At 38.1% G+C, this 24,148-nt stretch overlaps 1 protein-coding gene across 28 annotated transcripts in view; it reads right to left on the reverse strand.

The window, feature by feature from the left end:
- Positions 1–24,148, reverse strand: part of AFF4 (ALF transcription elongation factor 4) — a 93,036-nt gene that overhangs the window by 59,151 nt on the left and 9,737 nt on the right. For 12 of the 28 annotated variants that reach the window (XM_081502799.1, XM_081502810.1, XM_081502801.1 and 9 more), the window contains exon 1: positions 20,094–20,431. The exons of 8 other annotated variants lie outside the window; for them this stretch is intronic. Coding sequence is in view for 1 of the 20 variants with exons in the window: in XM_081502782.1 (XP_081358908.1) it covers positions 12,331–12,356 (26 nt within the window). In the remaining 19 variants the exon portion in view is untranslated. Of the gene's footprint in view, positions 1–12,330; positions 12,501–20,093; positions 20,432–24,148 lie in introns of those variants that run through there. 8 more of the 28 variants (XM_081502782.1, XM_081502805.1, XM_081502789.1 and 5 more) reach the window with 3 other exon arrangements.

The raw sequence follows: 24,148 nt of genomic DNA on the forward strand, positions 1-24,148 counted from the left end.
CCTATGGACTGTAGCCTAACAGGATCCTCCGTCCATGGGATTTTCCAGGCAAGAATACTGGAGTGGGTTGCCATTTCCTTCTCCAGGAGATCTTCCAGACCCAGGGATTGAACCCGGGTCTCCTGCTTTGTAGGCAGACACTTTACCGTCTGAGCCACCAGGGAAGCCCATGAGGACATTCCATGTCTTGGCGACTGTAAATAGTGTTGCTATGAACACCGGGGCACATGTATCTCTTTGAACCATAGTTTTCTCCAGATATATGCTCACAAGTGGGACTGCTGCATCATACAGTAACTTTTATTTTAGTTTTTTAAGGAACCTCCATCTGTTCTCCATAGTGGCTACACCAATTTACATTCCCACAAACAGTGTAAAAGGGTTCCTTTTTCAAAAAGATAAACCTTGATGGGTCTGTTTTTCCAATTACACAAGTAATACTTGCTCTTTGCCCCAAAACTCTAATATGATCACTATAAAGTAGAAAGTAAAGTCACCAATAGTTTCACTTCCCTGAAATAAATCATATTCCAAGAAGTCACAGAGAGTAAAGGTGAAAATTATTACACATACAATTCTTATTTCATTTAAGAAGTAATGAACATAGTTCCATAACAATTTCATTATTTTACTGCCTGAATAGTATTCATTTAACCAGAAAGCCCCTGAAGAGGTTGTATCTGGAATTCTGTATGACAAACATTATGATTGTACATGTGTGTGCACACTATTTTCGTTTCAGATAAATTTCTCCATGTGAAATTGCTGAGTGAAAGGATATATGCTACACCACTTTAATGTATACCACTAAACTGCTTTTCAAAACGATTGTTTTAATTGACAGCCTACTAATAGAGTGTGACACTGCCCTTTAACCATGCCATTTTCAATCCAGGCATTATGAGTCTTTTTTAATTGAATCACCTAAGAAATTTTAAAAAAATTATTCCAACGTTACTTGTTTTATTTATTCAACAAATACAGGAACCTGTTTGCTACTTCTAGGCACTGTTCGAGAAGCCAGGGAAAAAATAAAGAATGACTCCTAGATGGTCCTTGATCTTGAAAGTTCATAGTTGCATTCTACTCAATTTCTCTGGTAGTTAAGACTGCACATCTTCATGAGCTGCTTAGCCATTCATATTTCATATTTCTTTTTCTGTGAATTGCCTATTTACATCTTTTGTCCATTTTCCTGTTAGAGTGATAGTCTTTTGATTACATAAGAACAATGCTTTTCCAATCTGCACTATATCTTAGCTGAGAAATATGAGGTTAGGATTAAATCTTATGCTAAACTGCATCCTAACTCTACTGACCACCTCTTCAAATCTTCTGGCTCCTCCTTCAGGACTACTTCCAAACTCTACAGGCAGGCCTACACTCTCCTCAATCTAAAATGCAAACCTTACACTGCAGTTTTTGAAATTTGTCAATACTCTCTCCAAGTCTCTTGATTTCTTTCTGTCTTTTTGACTTTCACCTTGATCTGCATTCATTCAACCTCTCTGGAGTTTTCCATTCTTTATATCAATGGAGTAACTATAATCAATCTAAATAAATAGTTTTAAATATTTTTACTATAGACTATGTGCTATCTGTATCTTTACTTCTCAGTTACCTGTACTGAGAGACTAAAAGTGAACTATATTATGGACTACATGGGACTGGGGTACTCAACAAAGGAAAGGGTTGGCTTTAATAGCCCTTTAATAGAGTTGCTACTCATTGCAGTTTTTGTAAGTCTTATCCATCCACTACTACCAGCTATGTCCAAGTTTACCTAAAAAAAAAAACAACTACAGATCAATACAAACCTTATATTTATACAAAAGTCCCCAACAAAATACTAACAAACCAAATCCAGCAATATTACAAAGGATTATATACCATGACCAAGTGAGGACTGCAAGATTGGCTTAACATCCCAAAATCAGTTCAAGTAACACACCATAACAATAGAATACAGGACAAAAACCAGATGACCATCTCAATGGATGTAGAAAATGCATCTGACAAGCTGCAACATCCCTTCTTGATAAAACCACTCAACAAACTAGGAATAGAAGGAAATTTCCTAAAGCTAACAAGGTATATCTACAAGGAAAACAGAGCTATCATATTTAATAGTGAGAAACTGAATGCTTTCCCCTTAAGATCAAGAAAAGAACAAGACAAGGATTTCCTTTCACCACTTCTAATTCATACTGTATAGAGGTTCTAGTCAAGTCAATCAGGCAAGAAACAAAAATAAAAGGCTCTGAACTGGAAAAGAAAAGTAGAATAATGATATTATACGTAGAAAACCATCAAGAATCCACTAAAAATCTGTGAGAGCTAATAAATGAGCTCAACAAAGTTGTAGGACATAAGATCAATATACACAAAAAAATGAATTCCACTTCTATAAAGTACAATAAACAAACCAAAAATGAAATTAAGAAAACAATTCCATTTACAATATCACACACACACACACAAAAATACTTAGAAAAAAATTAACAAAAGAACAGCAAAATTCAAACTCTGAAAACTACAAAACATTATTGAAAGATATTAAAGAAGATCTAAAAAAATGGGAATAATCTTATTCATGGATTTGAGAATTTATTAAGATGAAAATACTCCTTTAATTGATCCACAGATTCTACAGAGTCCCTATCAATATCCCAGCTGACATCTTTACAGAAATTGATGAGATGATACTAAAATTCACATGGAAATTCAAAGGTTCCAGAATAGTCGAAACAATCTTGCAAAAGAAGCTGGAAGACATACACTTCTCAATTTCAAAATTTACTAAAAACCTCAAAAAAGAACCAGGAGTCCGGAAATATATTAATACTTCACATTTGTAACAGATTTTCCACAAAAATGCCAAGACAACTCAACCAAATCATGGGGAAAGGACTTGAACAAGCTTTTCTCCAAAGAAAATGTACAAATGGCCAATAAACACATAAAGTGACCCCTAACATCATCAGTCTTTAGGAAATGTAAATCAAAACTAAGAGATACAACATCACACCCATTAGGATGGCTATTATCAACATTTTAAAATCTTGTTTAAAAAATGTTGGCAAGAATATGAAGAAATTAGAACCCTGAGCAGTGCTGGAGAAAATGTAAAATGGTGCAGCTGTTGTGGAAAAGTTTGCTGCTCAAAGAGTATAACATAGAATTACCATATGATCCAGCAATCATACGCTTACGTATACAGCCAAAAGAACTGAAAGCAGGAACTCAAAATAGGTATTTGTACACCCCATGTTCATAGCAGCATTAGCCACAGAAGTCAAGAGGTGGAAGCAACCCAAGTGCTCACCAACAGATGAATGGACAAAGTGTGGTATACACATACAAAGAAATGTAATTTAGCCTGAAAAAGGAAAGAAATTTTGACACATGCTACAACGTGAATAAAGCTTGAGGATATCAAGGATAAGTGAAATAAGCCAGTCACTTACATGAGGTATGTAAAAAAGGCAAACTGACAGAAAGCAGAATGGTGGTTGCAAGACACTGGGCATAATGGAATAGGGAATTATCATTTAATGGGTATGGAGCTTTTGTTCAAGATGATGAAAAAGTTCTGAAAATGGACAGTAGTGATGGTTGCACAACACTATAAATGTACATAATGCCATTGAGCTGTACATTTAAAATGATTAAAATAAATCTCATTTTATATATATATATATATAACCACAATAAAAAATACAGTACTCATAGTTTAAAAAAGGGTGCATTCCCAGTGAACCAGAAATTCATCACCTCTAATTTTTTAAATAAAAACATGTAGCTTTATAACCTTTTAAAATTTAAAACCTCAAAAATGGTTGAAAGAGTAAAATGTGACCTTTAACTTGCCTTTTTCAAATGTTCAGAACTAGCGTCTGCAATGTTGCAATTTTTTTTAACTAGTGTCGATTATTAAATGATTTACACTTCAAAAGTCAAAATGAGAATTGAGCTAAGATTTCAATTATTTCAGAATCCAGTTTATTACAACTGATATTAAACTGTAACTTTATGTTAAAGCAAAAAGCCTCACTGGTGAAGAAACTCCTCTTGCCTCATTTGACAGGATTTCTCCACCCAGAGTCTGAAGAGGTCATTTGCTACAAGCAAGGGAAACAGGTTGTATACGTGGAGATCAAAGCCAACAATAACAAAATATCAGGTACCTGTGATGGGGAGGGAGATGAAAGGGAGGTTCAAGAGGGAAGGGACATATGTATACCTAAGGCTGATTCATGTTGATGGTTGACAGAAAACAACAAAATTCTCTAAAGTAATTATCCTTCAATTTAAAAATAAATAAAAACTAAGCTGGGCTTATCTTCCCAGCACACATTAAAAAAAAAAAAAAAAAAAAAATCAGGTACCAAAATAGAATTTTGCATGAAAGGACCTTTCACCTGAAGAGACTTCTATAGCCTCCAGGTTTAAATTAACGTAGTACAGGGACTTCTCCGGTGTTCCAGTGGTTAGGGCTCTGCAGTTCCAACGTAGGGGGGGAGAGTAAGAGGGGTCGATCCCTGGCCAGGGAACTAAGATCCCACATGCCATGCCACACGGCCAAAAAATAAAAATAACATAGTAAAAAAAAAAAAAAAGGAAGCAAAGACAATTCCATACCATTTTTGCTTTCTTTATCATATCTTTACATATCATCTAACTTCTCATAATAACGTTTCATAAATCACTTTCAACTAGGCCCTCAAAGCTTCCCAGAAATTTTACTATCTTTCTCTGACAAATGCTCTTTCCTATTCCTCACAGGAATTTTCATGGAGTTCTATGACTCTTCCTCCTAACTTCCCTTCCACAAATGACCTTATCTTACTGAACAAAGATGAAAAAGATTAAAGATCAGAGAGAAATCTTCTCATCAATCAACCATCAACTTTCAAACTATCAGCACGGCACCCATTTTCTTCTTTCCTCTGGCTAAAAAAGAAAAAGCGTCTATCAAAGAACAATTATGCCCATTTTGCTATCTTCTCGACTTTTATCAGTAACCGACTTCTCTACAGCAACATCAACTTTTCTCTCTTTAATTAATCCTTTCTATCATCATTCAAACTTATTTTTCTTTAAAAAAAAGAAAGTCTTTCCTGATCCCATAGACCTCTCAAGAGGCCATTCTACCTCTCCTCTAATATCCTCCATGGCCAGGACTCTTGGTGATTCTCCACTTTTTCTGCAACCATTTGTTTTATTTAAAAGTTACCCAAAAGGTGTTCGGAGCAATATAATGAACACCTGTGTTATCGAACTGCCTGGGAAATACAGCATTGCCAACGAAGGCTACTGTGTACCCCACCCTTCCTGACAGCCACTACTCTGATTTTGGTGTTAATCATTTTCTCATAAATTTCTTTATATTTTTACTATATATGTATGAATCCCTAAATAAGACATTGAATTGTTATCCATATTTTTCAACCTTTAAAAATGGTACACTCTATAAAGACTCTGAGCCTTTTAAATTTTCAATATTATGTTGAAGTTAATCCATCCTGACACATGTGGCTGTAGTTCATTTATTTCCACTACTGTGTTACCCATTCTCCAGATGATAGATATTTGTTTCCTATTTTTCTGCCATTACAAACAATGCTGTAATGATCATTTTTATACACTTCTCTTTGTACCAATGACTGAGTGAGTTTTTCTGGAACAGATACCTACAAGTGGAATTGCTAGGTTTCAGGGAATGAGTATCTCCTATTTTAACTGATACACACAAACTGCTTTCCAAAATGTATCCAATCACTATTCCACATTCTGTTTCCAACCTTGCAACATTCTGTTTCCAGCTTCCCACATTATGCTCCTTTGCCAAGATCACACTTACCTGCAAGTTGCTAAATTCAACAGACACCGTATCATTTTAGTTGACCTACCACCAACGGCTCCTTAACATACTTTTGGCCTCTATAACCTCCCAGTTTTCCTAGCATCAGGTTCTTACCATTCTATCTACCAGACCCTCTTAAACACTGGTGCTCCTCTGCACTTAGTCGTGGGTCTTATTCAGTCTGATTAAGTTTACATTCTTTTCCTACATTCTCATGGCTTAAAATACCAACTATATGCCTACACTACAAATACCAAGATATGCTCCACATCACACCTTTCTCTTCTGAGACAGAGAACCACAAATTCAGGGACCTATTTGATCATGTCCTTTGTCTGAGGAATATCAATCTCAGTACATCTAAAACTGATTTCTTGATCTCTTTTCCCTTACTTAACCTCAACAACTCCTGCTCCAGTGATCCTCATTCTACCAACAAACTGCTCTTGCTGAACCCTCCCTTCAATCTCTCCCCACATCCAATCCATAATCATAGCCTCCAAAATATATCTTATATTTATCAGTTCACTTCCTCCTCTACTGCCACTGTTTAAACAAGCCACCATTTTATCTCTGACTTGGACAAATGCTAGAGCCTTCTAATTGGGACTCCTAGTTTTCCTCTTCTCTCTCTAATCCATATTTTATACAGCAAACTGACCTTTTTAAAATACAAACTAGATTATGTCACTCAAACCCTGATTAAAAACTTTTAGTAAGCTTTTCACCTGTAGGATAAACTTTAAGGTACTTAACATCGGCCTGCAAAGCCAGGACTTGACTTTCTCCTGATGTGACTCCTGCCTATCTATATGATCAGATTCATTTTATATCCTGACACCCTCCCCTCCCAGCTCCCACCAAGGGCTGTTTTCGGGTTTCTTGACCTTGTGGTACTCCTTCCAGTTTGAGGAAATTCATGCAGACCATTCTTTAAAGTACCCAATCACAATTAAGTATAAACTTATTTTGATGTTCATTAGTATTTCCTCTTCCACTAGACAATAATTTGTGAATGTGTTTTTCAGCATCACATACCTGAACATAACCTAGCAGACAATCAAATAAGTAAGCTAATGAACTTCACAACCTGATTAAAAAGGAGTGATTATCTCATTTATTAGGAGATAGTATCTTGAGATCATGATATCCTTTACCTAATACCACAAAATACTATTATTTGGGGACTTTCCTGGTGGTCCAGTGGTTAAGAATCCACCATGCTGTGTAGTGGATGCAGGTTCAATCCCTGGTCAGGTAACTAAGATCCCACATGCCTTGGCGCAACGAGGACAGAGCACCGCAACTACCGAGTCCACACGCCACAACGAGAGTTTGTGCACTGTAACACGACCCTGGGTGCGGCAACTAAGACATGACTGATGCAGCCAAATAAATAATTTTTTAAAATACTAACATTTCAAAATTGAAACAATTAGTACTTTGTATCACACTAAAATCAGACACTATTCTGCAACACATTTTAACTTAGTAGATTCTTAACATTTGCATTTAATGATTTCAGATTGACAAGAACTGAAATGTATTTCTTTACTAATGTGTTAAGCTATATATACAACTCTGATACTTTAATGATAACTCAATTCACTTCCTCTCTGTGAAGCTTCTTTTGATAAAGCAAAACTTTACTTTCTCACCTTAGAAATCAAACAGTATCACAATCAAGGTTTATTATGTTATTAAGCAGTGTCCAGTCTGAAACACTATTTGCCAAACTGATTACTGATTAACTGAGTTGCTCTTTTTAAAATATTAGACAATTTAAAAGAAGAGCAGAAATGCTTATTACATACACAAGTATGCTCACAGTTAAGTGGTAAGCATTAGAATATGAGTATTCATATTACTTGTAGCCAGCTGCCTTTCTTTAGATAATGTTTCTCTCAGTACTAAAACTAAATGCTCCTGCTTCCCTTAGTAAGTAATCCTGCATGGTTACATGCCCTGAAGCTGTTTTAGAAACATAATGAAATAAAATTATACTTCTTGGGCATTTATTAATACTTGAGAAATGTTTAAACCATACTTAATTCCTTTAAATTTATCTCAAAAAACTGTGCTACCAAACTCTAAAAGCATATAAACAAATCAAACTGAGAAGTCCACCTTTATCTTTAAAGATAAATAAATGGGTGGAAATAGTTAAAAGTCAAATTTTAGAAATCTCTTTATAAAGAAGAAAATCTTTTGACTCAGTTTCTTACTTTGAAAGCATACAAATATCTAAAACCTGCAAAAGTGTCTTATTGGAAACTTATGTAAGATATGAACCAATAATTATCTTCACAACTTTATAAAACAGATCTAATTAAGACATTTTCTGCTTAAAAGTCATTAATAACTGTCCTCTCTATGGAAATCTAACAATCTTATCTCAGGTTGCAAAGCTGTCCAAAGTCCAATTTCTGTCTACTTTTATAAAGACTTCAGGACTTATCTGAGCCCGAAAATAACGTACATATATTCAGATCCAGGTCTCTGCTCAAACTAGTCCCTCTACATATAACGTCCTTCCTTCTCTCCATTTCCAAATACATCCATTTGAGAGTTTATCATGTAGCACCCTTCCTCCAAGGAGGTCTCTAAGAACCCTCTGGGAACTAAACTCGTTTACTTCCCGAAGCATTTCTTTGTATTTTATTTGGCACTAACACTTGCCTCACATTATTGTTATTCTTCTACCTGCTTTCTCTACTCATCTCCATATTATAAGCCTCTAGAAAGAACTAAAGATATCATTTAACTTCCCCATCTCCTCTCCAGCACTTAAGGTAATGGCTGGCATACAACACATATATACTCAAAACACTTGATAAATTTTATAAAGGTAACACTAAAGTCTTACATCCTCAAGAGTCAGAGTCAGTGAGAGTATTCACTAAAAGTTGTGTTTCAGATATGTCTCCCATTATTTTTTCACCCATATAGTCTCTAAGACCTGCTTACATTTCACAACAATAAGACAGTAGGTTTTCTTTTTCCCACATTCAATACATTATAAACCCAATAAATCATTATTTTGGGGGCTCCAAAATCACTGCAGATGGTGATTGCAGCCATGAAATTAAAAGACGCTTACTCCTTAGAAGGAAAGTTATAACCAACCTAGATAGCGTATTAAAAAGCAGAGACATTACTTTGTCAACAAAGGTCCGTCTAGTCAAGGCTATGGTTTTTCCAGTGGTCATGTATGGATGTGAGAGTTGGACAATGAAGAAAACTGAGTGCCGAAGAATTGATGCTTTTGAACTGTGGTGTTGGAGAAGACTCTTGAGAGTTCCTTGGACTGCAAGGAAATCCAACCAGTCCATCCTAAAGGAGATCAGTCCTGGGTGTTCATTGGAAGGACTGATGTTGAAGCTGAAACTCCAATACTTTGGCCACCTCATGCGAAGAGTTGACTCATTGGAAAAGACCCTAATAGTGGGAAGGATTGGGGGCAGGAGGAGAAGGGGACGACAAAGGATGAGATGGCTGGATGGCATCACCGACTCGATGGACATGAGTTTGGGTAAACTCCAGGAGTTGGTGATGGACAGGGAGGCCTGGCGTGCTGCGATTCATGGGGTCGCAAAGAGTCGGACACGACTGAGCGGCTGAACTGAACTGATTGATACTAAACGAATTCTATTTTCTTTAAAGCAATTTCTCTAAAAGAAAAAACAACATATGCAAAAGAGAAAAAAAAACCACAAGTATAGAAATAATTAATTTCTATTTTTACTTAAACCCTGTACTCTCAAATGTTCACCAAATATAAGTGCTAGACTATAAAATCTCAGCATCATACTTGGCAAACTGAGACAGTATGAAAACTGAGTGTTTCAGTAACAACACTCAGAAAGAAATGATCAGCTCAAAAGTACTGCAAGACTGCTTTCATTTATAGGAACTGAGGAAGCCAAGAGAAAATAACACAGGTCCAAAAGGCTAAATAAAAGTTTTATTACTTAAAAATGCATATAGCAAATTCAGCAAAAGTTAAAAAGCATTACATAGCAAAGGTTCTTTAGAGTTAACACTAAGAAGAAATTCTTTCTAATCAATTTCATCTTCACTTGCTTATTTCAAAGACAAGTGGTAAAAAAGTGTCTGAATTTCCTGAAATATATTTTAGTGCTTTGTCTGAGTGCTGTTGCTTCATTCATGTCCGACTCTTTGCGACCTCATGGACTGTAGCCCACCGTGCTCCTCTTGTCTGTGGGGATTCTCCAGGCAAGAATACTGAATTGGTTTGCATGCCCTCCTCTAGGGGATCTTCTGGACCCATGGATCGAATCTGTGTCTCTTACGTCTCCTGCATTGGCAGGCGGGTTCTATACTTCCCGCCTGCACCTGGGAAGTCCATTTAGTGCCTTAGAATACTTTAAAAAAAAAAAGGTGAGAGAAAAAATGCTAACATACTGAATGAAGGTATATACTCAAGGCTTGTGAACTTACATCAGCCCCTACCCTAATTACCCTAAATTCTTGTTTAATAGGTTCTATTAAAATGTAAATAAGGAGACTTCACTGGTGGTCTAGTGGTTGAGACTCTGAGCTCCCAAAGCAGCGGGCCTCTGTTCCATCCCTGGTCAGCGAACTAGATCCTGCATGCCACAACTAAGCCCACATGCTGCAACTGAGACCTAGTGCAATCAAATAAATTTTTTAAAAATGTAAATAAGAATACTACTTTTAAAGGTAGCTAAGGTCATTTACGGAGAAGGCAATGGCACCCCACTCCAGTACTCTTGCCTGGAAAATCCCATGGATGGAGGAGCCTGGTAGGCTACAGTCCATGGGGTCGCTAAGAGTCGGACACGACTGAGCGACTTCACTTTCACTTTTCCCTTTCATGCACTGGAGAAAGAAATGGCAACCCACTCCAGTATTCTTGCCTGGAGAATCCCAGGGACGGCGGAGCCTCATGGGCTGCCGTCTATGGGGTCGCACAGAGTCGGACACGACTGAAGCAACTTAGCAGTAGCAAGGTCATTTAAGGTTACTTCTCTTAAATCACTGGAATGTAAACTTACAAACTATAAATTAGTTATTTATTATGACACAGAGCATATTTACTTTGAAAAATCAATGTATAAAGGGATGAGTAAATGTACTTTCAAAATATTCTCTAATTCAGACTTGTAACATATTTAAACAGAATTCAGAAGGAATTCTGAAGGTTTATAACTCTGATTTTAAAATGTCTCTTCGGTATAAACCAATACTATTTATAAGGTACATTAACATTGTAGTTAACCAGGGCATATGTTGTATCAGACACTGCACTAAGGCTAAGGATATAAAAACAAAAGTTAGCCATCATTTCCTAAGATTTGGTTGCAGCTAGATTAACTACAGAAAAGTGGCACAAGGGCAGGAGAAGGGAAGGAAGGAAAGAAGAGGGAGGGAGAAAGGTTAGTTTTGAGCAGAAAGAACATCTTGTGGAACAGCCCTGAAGAGTGAAGACAGCATACACCCAAGGAAGAGAGATAGGATCAAGAGTAGTTGGATAATAGGGTTGGGGGAGTGAAAATGAAAGATAAGACTGGAGAAATACATGGGATCAGACTAGACCTGTGGGTTTGTTTCTGAAATCTGAAAGACATAAAGATATCTTTTCAGAAAAAATTATATCTCTCAGATCTTGAGTGATGACCTTTTAAAAATTATAATACTAAGAATTTGGTATGAATATAAAATTAGGTATGAACTAATTTTGTTTATAGCTCTATGGAACTGTAACACTAAAACAACTTTAAATAACACTAATGTGGGATTTCCCTGGTGGTCCAGTGGTTGGAACTCCACACTTCCACTTCAGGGGGCACAGGTTCAATCCCTGGTTGGGGAACTAGGATCCCACATCCTGCATAACACTATTGTTACAGATTATGCTATTTTACATAAACTAAACCAATGATGTATTCGATCCTGAAAATATGTAGCCTCAGGTTTAGTTTGATATACAGACAGATAGATGGAGAAGGAAATGGCAACCCGCTCCAATATGCTTGCCTGGGAAATCTCATGGACAGTGGAGCATTGCGGGCTATCGTCCATGGAGTTGCAGAAGAGTTGGACACGACATAGCAACTAAACAACAACAGATAGATAGATAGATATAGATATACAGGTAGATACAGAGATACTGTTTTTTTTAGTTGCACCACAGAGCTTGTGGAATTTTAGTTTCATGACCAGGGATTGAATTCAGGCTCTCATCAATGAGAGTACACAGTTCTAACCACTGGACAACCAGGGAATTCCCACAGTTTTCTACAGTTTTAAACCATTTCTGTAATTTGACTACAAGAACATAGTGTAGAAAATGCTTATAAATATGTCATACTAAGTAGACTTAATAACTTTAACTGTTTATTTGCTAATTGAGGCAAATACAACAACATACTACCATACAAGCTAGTAATCCTTAAATGTCAATTTTAAAGAGGCCTTACTTGTTAACTCTGGCAATCTTCCTCATTCATTTGTGGTTTAGTACCTTCACGGCAATCCACTCTAGCACTCTTGAAGGGATAATCCCAGGTACAGAGGAGCCTGGTGGGCTATAGTCCATGGGGTCGCAAAGAGTCAGACATGACTGAGCATGCATGCACCTTAATGAAAACTATGTTAAATGTGTATTTAGTATAATGACTGCTGAAGTTTGAATAAAACACTCATACTGCAAATAAACTGTTTCACATTGATTAATTACAAGATGGGATCTACCAGACACACCTCACAGTGAAAATATAATACTAACTACTAGCCCAGGTTTATATTAACATATACATGATCCAATGTCTTGCCCTGCCTGAGCATCATTAGTATAATGCTTTATAACTTGGCACAAACACGTTAATAAACAAAACATAATAAATAAACAAAATCTAAACTCCCAAGTGATTACTTGGCTATAAATCAGTCCTTTAAAAGTTAACATAAAATTCACTAACGTACAAGAATCCCCAATTAGGAGAATACTACAGAAAATGCCACACTATTAAGGAGTTCAAGGAGAAGTGAATTCGCAATTTGAGGGAAAAAAATTAATCACCCTGGTACAGGATGAAGTAGGTTACAAGGTAACAAATGAGAAGACTATTGCAATAACCCAGGTAAGAAATGAAAGCCTGGATTAAGACAGTAATGGTAGGAGTGTTGATAATGTAGATAAAGGGTTTGTATTCAAAGATTTTAAGGAGGTAGAATCTTGGGGATAGACAGATGTGAGTAGTAAAACAGAGGAATCAAGGACAGCCTGCAGGTTTCTAGAAAAAAACAATGATAGTGGTATAATCTCTAAGGCAAGGAAAACAGAATTTAGGAGTGAGGGGATTGAGAAGTAGTAGAATAGTTAATTTCAACATAATCAACACTTATGGGGACTATCTGATCAGCTTCTAGTCCTAGAAGCTCACTCACACCCAGTTGTTCTCAAAATTCTCTCCCCCATTCACACAGATGTACTAAGAGCAACCATGTTACAACATAAGCTAGAGTGTGATCCTACCTTCAGGGTACAGTTGACAGGTCAAGTTTGAATTTTTAACTAAAGCTAGGCCAATGTGCAGACCTCACCTGTTTTATTTAAATATCTATCTATATATGTAAGTGTGTGTGTATAAACACACACGTATACACACATATACATATATCTAAACACATACATACATACAAATAGATACATATACATACAATCAAACAAAAAATACGCTAACAGTCATCACAGTAAATAGGACCTTGTAATTAACTGCTTAACCCTAAGGCAATCCTCAGACTAAAATATCCACTAAGGGCCATTTGATCTGCTAAGACAGAAGTTGACAAACTTTTTTAAAGTAAATATTTTTGGCTTTACAGGCATAAAGTTAGGACTACTCAACTCTGCCACTGTAGTAGCAAAAGCACTTACATATAATACATGAACAAATGGGTGTGCTGTCTGTGAAGACTTTATTCATGGACACTGAATTTTGAGCTTCCTATAATTCCCATATACCACAAAATATTCTTTTGATTTTTTTCTCACCATTTTAAAAATGTAAAAACCACTCTTAGCTCTCAGGCCATACAAGAGCAGGCAGCACTGGACCTACCAACCATAATGTGTCAATCCTTGTGCTAAGGCAACAGAACTGCCCTCTCCTAAAATTCTTTCAAATGCCCTCTAAGTATAAGCCTCAACCTAAAACAATAGAAAAGGAAAATCTTTCTAGTGACAGAACTGAAAATCTTCATTTGGCTCATCAAAGAACTCACTTCATTTGCAAGGAAATAAGTCAACAAATGAAGGCCCATGTAATTTGCTGGTTCTATCATTCACCTTATACTGTACCTGTCCAGCAAGACATAGTGTAAGTTTTGGAACAATGATACCTTCCTTTCCTTTCCCCTCCTAAGAGTTTCAGTGGTTTTTTTTTTTCCCCTATCACTGTGTATCAGTTATGTTAGGAATGCTTAAATTTAGTATTTAGTCCACAATTTTCAGACCTGTGACAAAGCCTATCTAGGCCTGATTAACAAAGAGTATCACCTTTAGAATCTGGACTCAGAGAACAATGACCTCTGGATGTGGTAAGTAGATATGATTTGGGTTATTTCCATAGCAGAGATGAGAGTGTTTGCTGGTATATATAGTGATATTATGTTAAAGAAAATATTAAATATATATAAGAAAAGTAGGACTTTGTGTGTACTAAATAGCCATGGAATGAATGAACTGGACAACTGTTTTAGCATGTCCTTTACTCCTCTTCTCTGCAGGATGCAACCCCGTAGCCAAAGCTGTGGTCCAGAGATGGACATATAACCTAAGGAGTCCCTTTATTGAGATCTGAGATTAAAGGTCAGCCTCTCTGATGGCAGAAGATACAAGATTTAAAATTCAAAAGATACTAGTAAGTATTAAAGTTGATCTGCAGCAAAAGAGAACTGAACACACAAATAGCATCTTGTAGAGAGAGAAAAAAAAAAAGAGTATCTTGTGAGATATAGACGATACTCCTGACCTCACATGGAGCCTCTGGATCTAGTTGTTCCTGACTTCCAGCTGTCCTTCTATGGTTTGACTGCCTTCCTGAGAATTCATGTGAATTCCAATAAATTCTTTTTGCTTAAGTTAGGAATGTGTCACTTTCCTGACTAAAACAAGGTAACTATTGGACAATCTAAAGAGGGACAGTCAGTTGGATCAAAGAGTTCTGGTGAGTTTAAAACACTTAAAGATGGTAGCTACAGCAATAAAAATGGATGAAATCACCCAGAAAAGTGAAAACAGGTCAAGGTGAAAATTCGTAACTATCAATATGATTAGCAGAGAACTAAGCATCTGCAAAAAGGCAGCTAGTACTAAGAAAGGCAGGAAAGGGACAGAGTCATAAAAGTCAAGTTAAAAAATAGCTATCAAGGAGACAATGGGTAACAATATCAAGTATAGAAAGAGGTAAACGAGTAAGCAATGACTATACAATTTGACAATGCAGAAGTTACAGGTGGCCTTGGTAAGAGCAATTTTACTGGCATGCTAGGATGAGAAGCCAGGCTGAGAGTTCAAGAATACATGGGAAGTACACAACTCTACCTACGAAGTATTCTTCCCATTAAAAAGAAAATTCATGTCTGAACTGGATCAAGCTTCTAGATGTAACTACCAATTTACAGGAAAAACAGTGGCCAGAGGAACATATTACATGAAACCACAGGGATGTAATCAGCAAAATCCACACTGTGAGAAATCTCATGGGCAAAGGCTTGGTTTCTTTAACAAACCAATTGCATAGGAATAAAAACAAAAAGACAGTAAGGAACCCATAGAGGAAAAAAGAAAAGAGGGTTGAGACACACATCAATCCAATATAATGTATGAATCTTATTTGGATCCTAATTCAGACAAGCTCTTTAAAACAAAAACTCCAATAAGGGAAATTTGAACAATGACTACAATATGTGATGACATTAAGCAATCAGTATTAATTTTTTTTTTTACCTTTGCTTTATTTATTTTTTTTTAAGTTTTAATTGCTGCTTTATTTTTTTTATTTTTATTTTTTTAATAAATTTATTTATTTTAGTTGGGGGCTAATTACTTTACAATATTGTAATAGTTTTTGCCATACATTGACATGAATCAGCCATGGGTTTACCTGTGTTCCCCTTCCTGGACCCCCCACCCACCTCCCTCCCCATCCCATCCCTCTGGGTCATCCCATTGCCCCGGCCCTGAGCCCTTGTCTCATGCATTGAACATGGAATGGTGTTCTGTTTCACATATGATAATATACATGTTTCAGTGCTATTCTCCCAGAACGTCCCATCCTCACCTTCTCCCTCAGAGTCCATAAAATTGTTCTATGCATCTGTGTCTCTTATTCTGTCTCGCATATAGGGTTATCGTTGCCATCTTTCAAATTCCATATATATGCATTAGCATCAGTATTAATTTTTTAAGTAAAATCTTAAAGAGCTACACAATAATACAGTATAACAGTCTTTATTCTACTAGTGAGTCTTCCCTGACTGTGCTTGAAGTCATCCAACATGCTACAGTTCCATAGTTAATGTATAACACATAATTAAGAGAGATATAAAGTGACACAAAGACTCAAAGGAGATAGGGCACAATTAGGGTAGGGTGGAGTCAAGCAAAACTTAAGGTAATGGTATTTGCATTGTGCCTTAAAAGATGGTGAAATGTAAAGTGGTAGGAATAAGAGAGGAAAAGTGATATTCCAGATAGAAGAAATGATAGCAACTGGAAAGAGGTGGGAAGACCTATCTATGAAGAGCACTGACTGTACTCACCTTTCCATAAAATTGTCCCCACCCTAATGATGACAAAAAGAAAAAGTCAAAAAAGCTGAGGAAGCCCAGTTCCAGGACAGATCACGACAGTATCTGGGTAGCCAAACCATACTGGCTTTATCCAGAGCAATCTATTTATATAGTCAATTTCTGGGTGTGAGGAGTTAACCACAAGTGTAGGGGTACTTTTCTTAAGCCAAAGGGAAAGGTAGCAAGGTAACAAGTCAAGTTAGCTTTAAGCGGTTTTCAGTCACTGACTACACCTCATTTCACAATAACTGAGACTGGCAAACACCATCCCAGAGATCAAATATAATTGTTCCAACTTAGAGGAAATAAAAAAGGAAGTGGGAAAAGCATAATGAAGACTGGGGGGTTAAAAAGTTGAAAAACCTTTATATTATACAGAAAAGTTTTTATAGTAAGATACCTATAGAATAAAGCTGAAATAAAAAATAAAATCTACCATATGATCCAACAACCACACTCTTGACAAAAAACGAATTCAAAATGATACAGGCACCTTATGTTCACTGCAACACTATTCACAATTGCCAAGACACGGAAACAACCTAAACATCCATTGACAGATGCATGGATGAAGATGCAGTGCATACAGATACAATGGAATACTACTTGGTCATAAAAAAGAACAAAATAATGCCATTTGCAGCAACATGGAAGCAACTAGAGGTTATCATTCTAGGTGAAGTCAGAAAGAGAAAGGCAAATAACATATGATACCACTTATGTGGAATCTAAACTATGGCACAAATGAACCTATCCACAAAACAGAAACAGACTCAAAAGACATAGAGAACAGACTTGTGGTTGGGGAGGTGGCAGTTAGGGTGGGGGATGAACTGGGAGTTTAGGGTTAGTAGATGCAGGCTATTACATACAGAATGGCTAAACATTCTGTATGTTTATCCTCCTGTACAGCACAAAGGTCCTACCATACAGCACAAAGAAGTATATTTAATATCCTGGGGTAAACCATAATGTAAAAGAATATAAAAAGATAATGTATGTATGTGTATAACTGAGGCACTGCTATACAGTAGAAATTAACACAACATACTACAATAAAAAATAAATTTTAAAAACTAATAAAATCAAATAAAATCTAAGTCATCTATTCTTATAATACACACTTCACTTCTGGGTCACTGTCCAGGTATACCTTCGTTTGATACTTAAGAACACCTCTTTGATTTTTATGAAAAAAAATTTGAAGAGAAGGCCTCATACATTCTGGACTCCATTCTAAACCAGTAGATGGCCACAAAAGAAACACCTGTTTTCTTTGTTCCTCTCAGGTACACATAAAACTATGACATTTACCTTAACACTTAAAAACAAAAGATACATAATTTTAGAAGTCTTCACCTTCTGTCATCTTCTGTAGCTGATAGTTACTTTTTCCCCTTCAAATACTGGTCACTTGCTCATATGATTTTTTTAGGAGTACCCTTTTGTGAAATCTTGGGTTGGATATCCCATTCAAATTCAACCTAATAACTGTATAAAATATTGCGGAGGACACAAAGATATATAATCCTTGCTCTAAAAACACGACAGACCTATAAAAAAATTACAATAAACAGCAGAATGCATCAACTGTCACAAAGAGGTACAACATCTTAAGAGCACAGAGAAGGGAATGTACATCATCTGACAAGCAGAAACTGAATCTAAATGAAAATGTGCTATCTTTAAGAATTCTTAATCACACAGCTTCAGAGCACTGCAGAATCACCTTTACACCTCAAAATGGTAGACTATTTTCCAATGAATACAGCTAAGTTCTTTTTTTAATCAAACGATAACGGTTTGGTCATTCACAAACATCCTATCTTGTCCCCATCTGACACAGAATTTTATTTAAAGCAAAATCTGGCTACTGTTCCTGTAGAGCTAACAAAAACCAAAGTCGTGAGCCTGCAAGCCACCATAAACTAAATGAAACTGCTGGTGTTAAAAAAAAAAGCACACACACACACAATTTTTTAACTGCTTCAGGTAAGTTAAGGCTAAAAGAGAATTTAAAATAGCTTAAGATTTTTTTGTGTGTTTGGACACTGAAAGAGGCAGTGATGAAAAAGTAAAATAAACCTGAGCAATTTAAAGAAGCCAGCTTTGTTAAAAACCAGATGGCCACTTGCCAACATTTCTTCAGGAACATAAGACCAAAGACAATTCTAGGCAAGATTCACAGGCCACAGAGGCTCTTTATTAAACACAAAATCAAGAAAGTCCTCATAAATATTTAAATTTTAGTAAGATAAAGAATAGTTAAATAAAAGGAGCACTTTACTAAGCGTTGCAGAATCAATATGGAAACAAAGCTCTGTGCTTTTAACATCTGAGCCCTCAAACACAAGACACATTTTAAACGTCACATTTACAAACATCCTATTCACAAACAACTATAGCCTAAATTCCGTCAGGAAAAGTACTGGTAACTGGAAAAGGGACTGGCCTTAGTTTAAAATCTCCAACAGGTCAGCAGAAAAGAAATCGCACAATTCTGAATTGCAAGTGTCTGAGAACCCTAAATCGAACTCTTCGTCCTAGGTTGAACTCTATACGCAAGTATTTCACATCTGTACCTTCAACTTCCTATAAATGAATCGTTTGTGAAAGAAAAGACAATAAGGATACTCCTCAAACTCTTATACCCCATGATCCATCCTCAAAGAGTGGAAGGAACAGCAAAGTGGAAGGAACAAAGCACTGACGTCAATTACGAGATTAACCCAGGGCACAGGCAGCTGGAGGGAAAGGCCTACACATCAATACCTAAATACAAGCTATCGGGGTAACTAGCTAGCAGAGCGATTCAGAAGTTATGGGGGGTATTCAAGTATTACACCCCCATATTCCCATTTTTAGTCAATCCCCTCCGCCAGTCGAAGGCGGAAATTTTTTTTCCTTTTTTTTTTTTTTTTGCGGGGGGGGCGGGGGAGGAGGAGGAGGAGGACGTGCGCAGGATCGCGAGAAGGAAAGCGAGAACTAGTTGGGTAATGATAGCCAGAACCTAGGCCTATTCTCTCTTTTAACTAGAAATAACTTGAAATTGAGGAAGATATTAAAAAGTAACAGATCAGTCGATGATGAATTTCTGAGGGAAGGAACGGATTAAGGGACGAAAGGAGAAACGGTGAAAAGATGGATTTCTGGGAATTTTTGTTAGGATTGGGTTAGCCTTTTTAATTAATATCTTTTCTTTTCTTTCTTTTTTTTTTTTTTTTGAGGGTCGGGGGTGCAAGGCGGAGACGAGGGAAGAAGCCGGATCGAGCAGCCGTAGCCTGGAAGGTCTCTCCGAGCCCCCAGGCGAACCCTGTTCTCCCCTCCCCCCACTCCCTCCCCGCGGCCGGCCCGGCCCTCAAGTCAGTCAGTCGGCTGTTCTCACCTCCAGTCCCGGCTCCGCTAGGCCCGAACCATTTCCCGGTTGCGGCAGAGGCGGCGCCGAGCCTGCACCTTCACGGGACGCGCATTCGAGCCCGCCGGGGGGGCAGCGACAGGCTGCCAAGGGCGAGGAGCTCCGGGCGGCGGCGGCGGCGGGGGTTTGAGAGGTCTCGAAAAGCGCAGGCGGCGGCGACGCACCTCACACACCACAGGCGGAGGTCCCGCCCAGCTCCATGACTGTCGGGCCTAGCCCCCGACGGCCGGCTGAGGCGACAGGGGCAGGCTGATGAGGACCTGGCACCAGGCTCCCCCGCCCCGTCCGCTGGCGACGGCGGCTCGACTACCGCAGCCAGGACTGTGACTGACGCAGCGGCCGCGCCACCCATGTGACCAGGGCCGGGCGGGGACAACAGCGTCACGTGGGGACGCCGCGCCCCTCTCCGCCAGAAAAACGGAGGGCTACGGGGCCTGCTGCGCTGGGGGTGACGCTGACGGTGGTGACGTGCGCGGCGGTCGGATCCGAAGACCCGGGGCAAGCCGGGTACTGGCTCAGATGGCCTAGGCCAGAGTCCCGAGGCCGGCGGCCGCGTCTGACAGGTCGAGCTGGGCAGGGCCTGGCTGCACACCCCGGCGCCTAGCCGCTAGTGAGGTTCAGAAGGGCGGGGCCGGGCCGAGCCGGATCTACCGGTTCTGGGGCTCTGGAGAGCAGTCTGTCAGCCCCTGCTAAGGGTGTGGCTGAAGCCCCCAGACCCTCTGTCAGGTGCTGACGTCTAAGCCCGGGGTCAGTTCCAAGATCCTCCACGGCTCCGGCCGAAAAGGGAAGTCTGCCGGGAGTTTCTGTGCACGAGGCCGCCTAGAACCTTGCGTGAACTCCCTCGAAGCCAAGCCAGCCCTTTTTTCTTCGTCATCTCAACAGCTTCTACCAGTAGTACTTTTTTTCAGGACATTCCAAACACTTTCCTTCAGTTCTTAACATCCGTGCCAGTCAGGGCAAGCTATAATTTTATTGAGAGTAAAGTCATAGTTACAGACTCAGTTCAGTTCAGTAGCTCAGTCGTGTCCGACTGCTCGCAACCCCATGGACTGCAGCACGCCAGGCTTCCCTGTCCATCACCAACACCCAGAGACTACTCAAACTCATGTCCATCGCCTCGGTGATGCCATCCAACCATCTCATCCTCTGTCCTCCGCTTCTTCCTCCCGCCTTCCATCTTTCTCAGCATCAGGGTCTTTTCCAGTGAGTCAGCTTTTCCAATCAAGTGGCCAAAGTATTGGAGTTTCAGCTTCAGCATCAGTCCTTCCAATGAGTATTCAGGGCCGATTTCCTTTAGGATTGACTGGTTGGATCTCCTTGCTGTCCAAGGGACTCTCAAGAGTCTTCTCCATCACAGTTCAAAAGCATCAATTCTTCGGTGCTCAGCTTTCTTTATAGTCCAACTCTCACATCCATACATGACTACTGGAAAAACTGTAGCTTTGACTAGAGGAAGGTTTGTTGGTCAAGTAATGTCTCTGCTTTTTTAATATGCTGTCTAGGTTGGTCATAGCTTGTCTTCCAAAGAGCAATCGTCTTTTGGCTGCAGTCACCATCTTGCAGTGATTTTGGAGCCCCATCCAAAAAGAGTTTGTCACTGTTTCCATTGTTTCCCCATCTATTTGCCATGAAGTGATGGGACTGGATGCCATGATCTTAGTTTTCTGAATGTTGAGTTTAAAGCCAACTTTTTCACTCTCCTCTGAAAAACGGGAGGCTTTCATCAAGAGGCTCTTTAGTTCTTTTTTGCTTTGTGCCATGAGGGTGGTGTTACCTGCATATCTGAGGTTATTGATATTTCTCCAGGCAATCTTGATTCCAGCTTGTGCTTCATCCAGCCCAGCGTTTCTCATGATGTACTCTGCATATAAGTTAAATAAGCAGGGTGACAATATACAGCTTTTACAAACTCCTTTCCCGATTTGGAACCAGTCTGTTGTCCCATGTCCAGTTCTAACTGTTGCTTCTTGACCTGCATACAGATTTCTCAAGAGGCCGGTCAGGTGGTCTGGTATTCCTGTCTCTTTAAGAATTTTCCAGTTTGTTGTGATCCACACAGTCAAAGGCTTTGGTGTAGTCAATAAAGTAAAAGTAGATGTTTTTCTGGAACTCTCTTGCTTTTTCTATGATCCAGCGGATGTTGGCAATTTGATCTCTGGTTCCTCTGCCTTTTCTAAATCCAACTTGAGACTAGACAGGATTTTCAAAGCGTCTCATACAACACATAGTTACATCAATATGGTAACTATCCAGAGAAACTACTTTGGGTTGATTATTTGGAAAACACTTTATAACTTCCTGATTCTTCTCTGTTTTCTTTCCACCAAGGGCCTTCATGGAAAGCTGGGTTTTTTTTTCCTTTCACTTTCTACTAATTTTGAAGGAAGCATTTTAAAGATTTTTTAAAATAAAATTCAAGGATTTTGAGGAGGTTTTTGATAAACTATAAAGAATGTGCATATGAAAATGTTTTTATTAGTCCTAAAAGCTGGTCCTAAACTTATTAGGACTAATGAATTTATTAGTCCTAAATTCATCAGCGTCATTATTTTTTCTTTATAAAATTCTGAAATGACCACATATTCTTTTAAGCTAAGCTATTATATAGATTTTATCTAGATAAAATCTTATTTATATAGATAAATTAGGAAATGTAGTCATGCAAAACCCAAAATGAACTATGATAAAGTAGAGTGAAAAATAATTAGCATTCGCGTCTCTTCAACTACTCCATTTCTGGAGGCAATCCCTTAACCCTCCCAAGATGTGTCATAATTACATATTAAAATACACTTACATGTACTTCTTTTTATGCAAAAGACAACATACTGTATATACTGTTAAGTTCTTTTCCTCAGTTAAATATCCTGGATATCTTCTCATGTCACTACATAATGAACTGCCTCATTCTTCGTAAGGACAGTATAATATTTCATTATATGAAAATATAATAATTTAATCAATCCCTTACAGGTGGACGTTTAGGTTGCTGCCAAGCCATTACTAAATTACAAACCAAGCTGCAACTAATAATCTCACAAGATAGACAACTATACCAGTAACTCATTAGACCACAATCTTAAGATGGAAAGGTATTTTCAATTTGAATGAATGCATGCATGCTCAGTCGTTAAGTCATGTCTGACTCTTTGGGACCGCGTGGACTGTAGCCCTCAGGCTCCTCTGTCCATGGGATTCTCCAGGCAAGAATATCGGAGTGGGTTGCCATTTCCTCCTCCAGAGAATCTTCACAGCTGAGGGGTGGAACCTAAGTCTCCTGAGCCCCTTGCCTTTGGCAGAAGGATTCTTTCACCACTGAGGGACCTGGGAAGTCCCTTCAATTTGAATAGAGATTGTTAAATTGCCTCCATAGATGCAGTGCCAATTTCATTTTGCCTAGGAAGACTTTACAAGTCCGTATAGGAAAGGAGTAATGATGAAGAATGACAACAAGAAAGATTATCATTTTATACAATAATTTAAGAAGTATTAAAGCACTGACAATAAAATTTTACAAGAAAATTCCTTTATTTATTTTGGAGTAAATGTTTGGCTAAATTAAAAGATAATATGCTTTTTGTTCCATAAAGTATCATGACAGTTTTATGATATAAATGAGACCTTACTAAAAGGGGGGTTAGGGGTGGAAAAAATGACTTATCTTTGGCATTTTTCTGCAAATAAGGATGTCCGTCCCGTTTAGCAGTGAGACAAAACATTCCTAAAATTATTTCTCAACTCATAATATTTTAATCAGATGCATCCATTTTAACAAAATGAATTTTCTGTCTTTAACTTCATATTCTAGAGCAATGTAAGTCAACTGCACTGATTGGCGTAATAGCAGAAAACACCAACCATAAAGCTTTAAGAGAAAAAAATCTCTGAGAAAAATATGACTATTTTATTCACAGGCAATATCTGAACAAGGTATTTAGTATACATTGTTGCAATAGCAATTCTTAGTAGAGGTCTGGGGTTTTTTAAGTCAGATTTTTGTGGAGGTATAATTGACATACAGTGAA

This window comes from Giraffa tippelskirchi, chromosome 6 (assembly GCF_054371585.1).
Source record: "Giraffa tippelskirchi isolate mGirTip1 chromosome 6, T2T-mGirTip1v1.2.pri, whole genome shotgun sequence".
NCBI classification, from domain to species: Eukaryota; Metazoa; Chordata; class Mammalia; order Artiodactyla; family Giraffidae; genus Giraffa; species Giraffa tippelskirchi.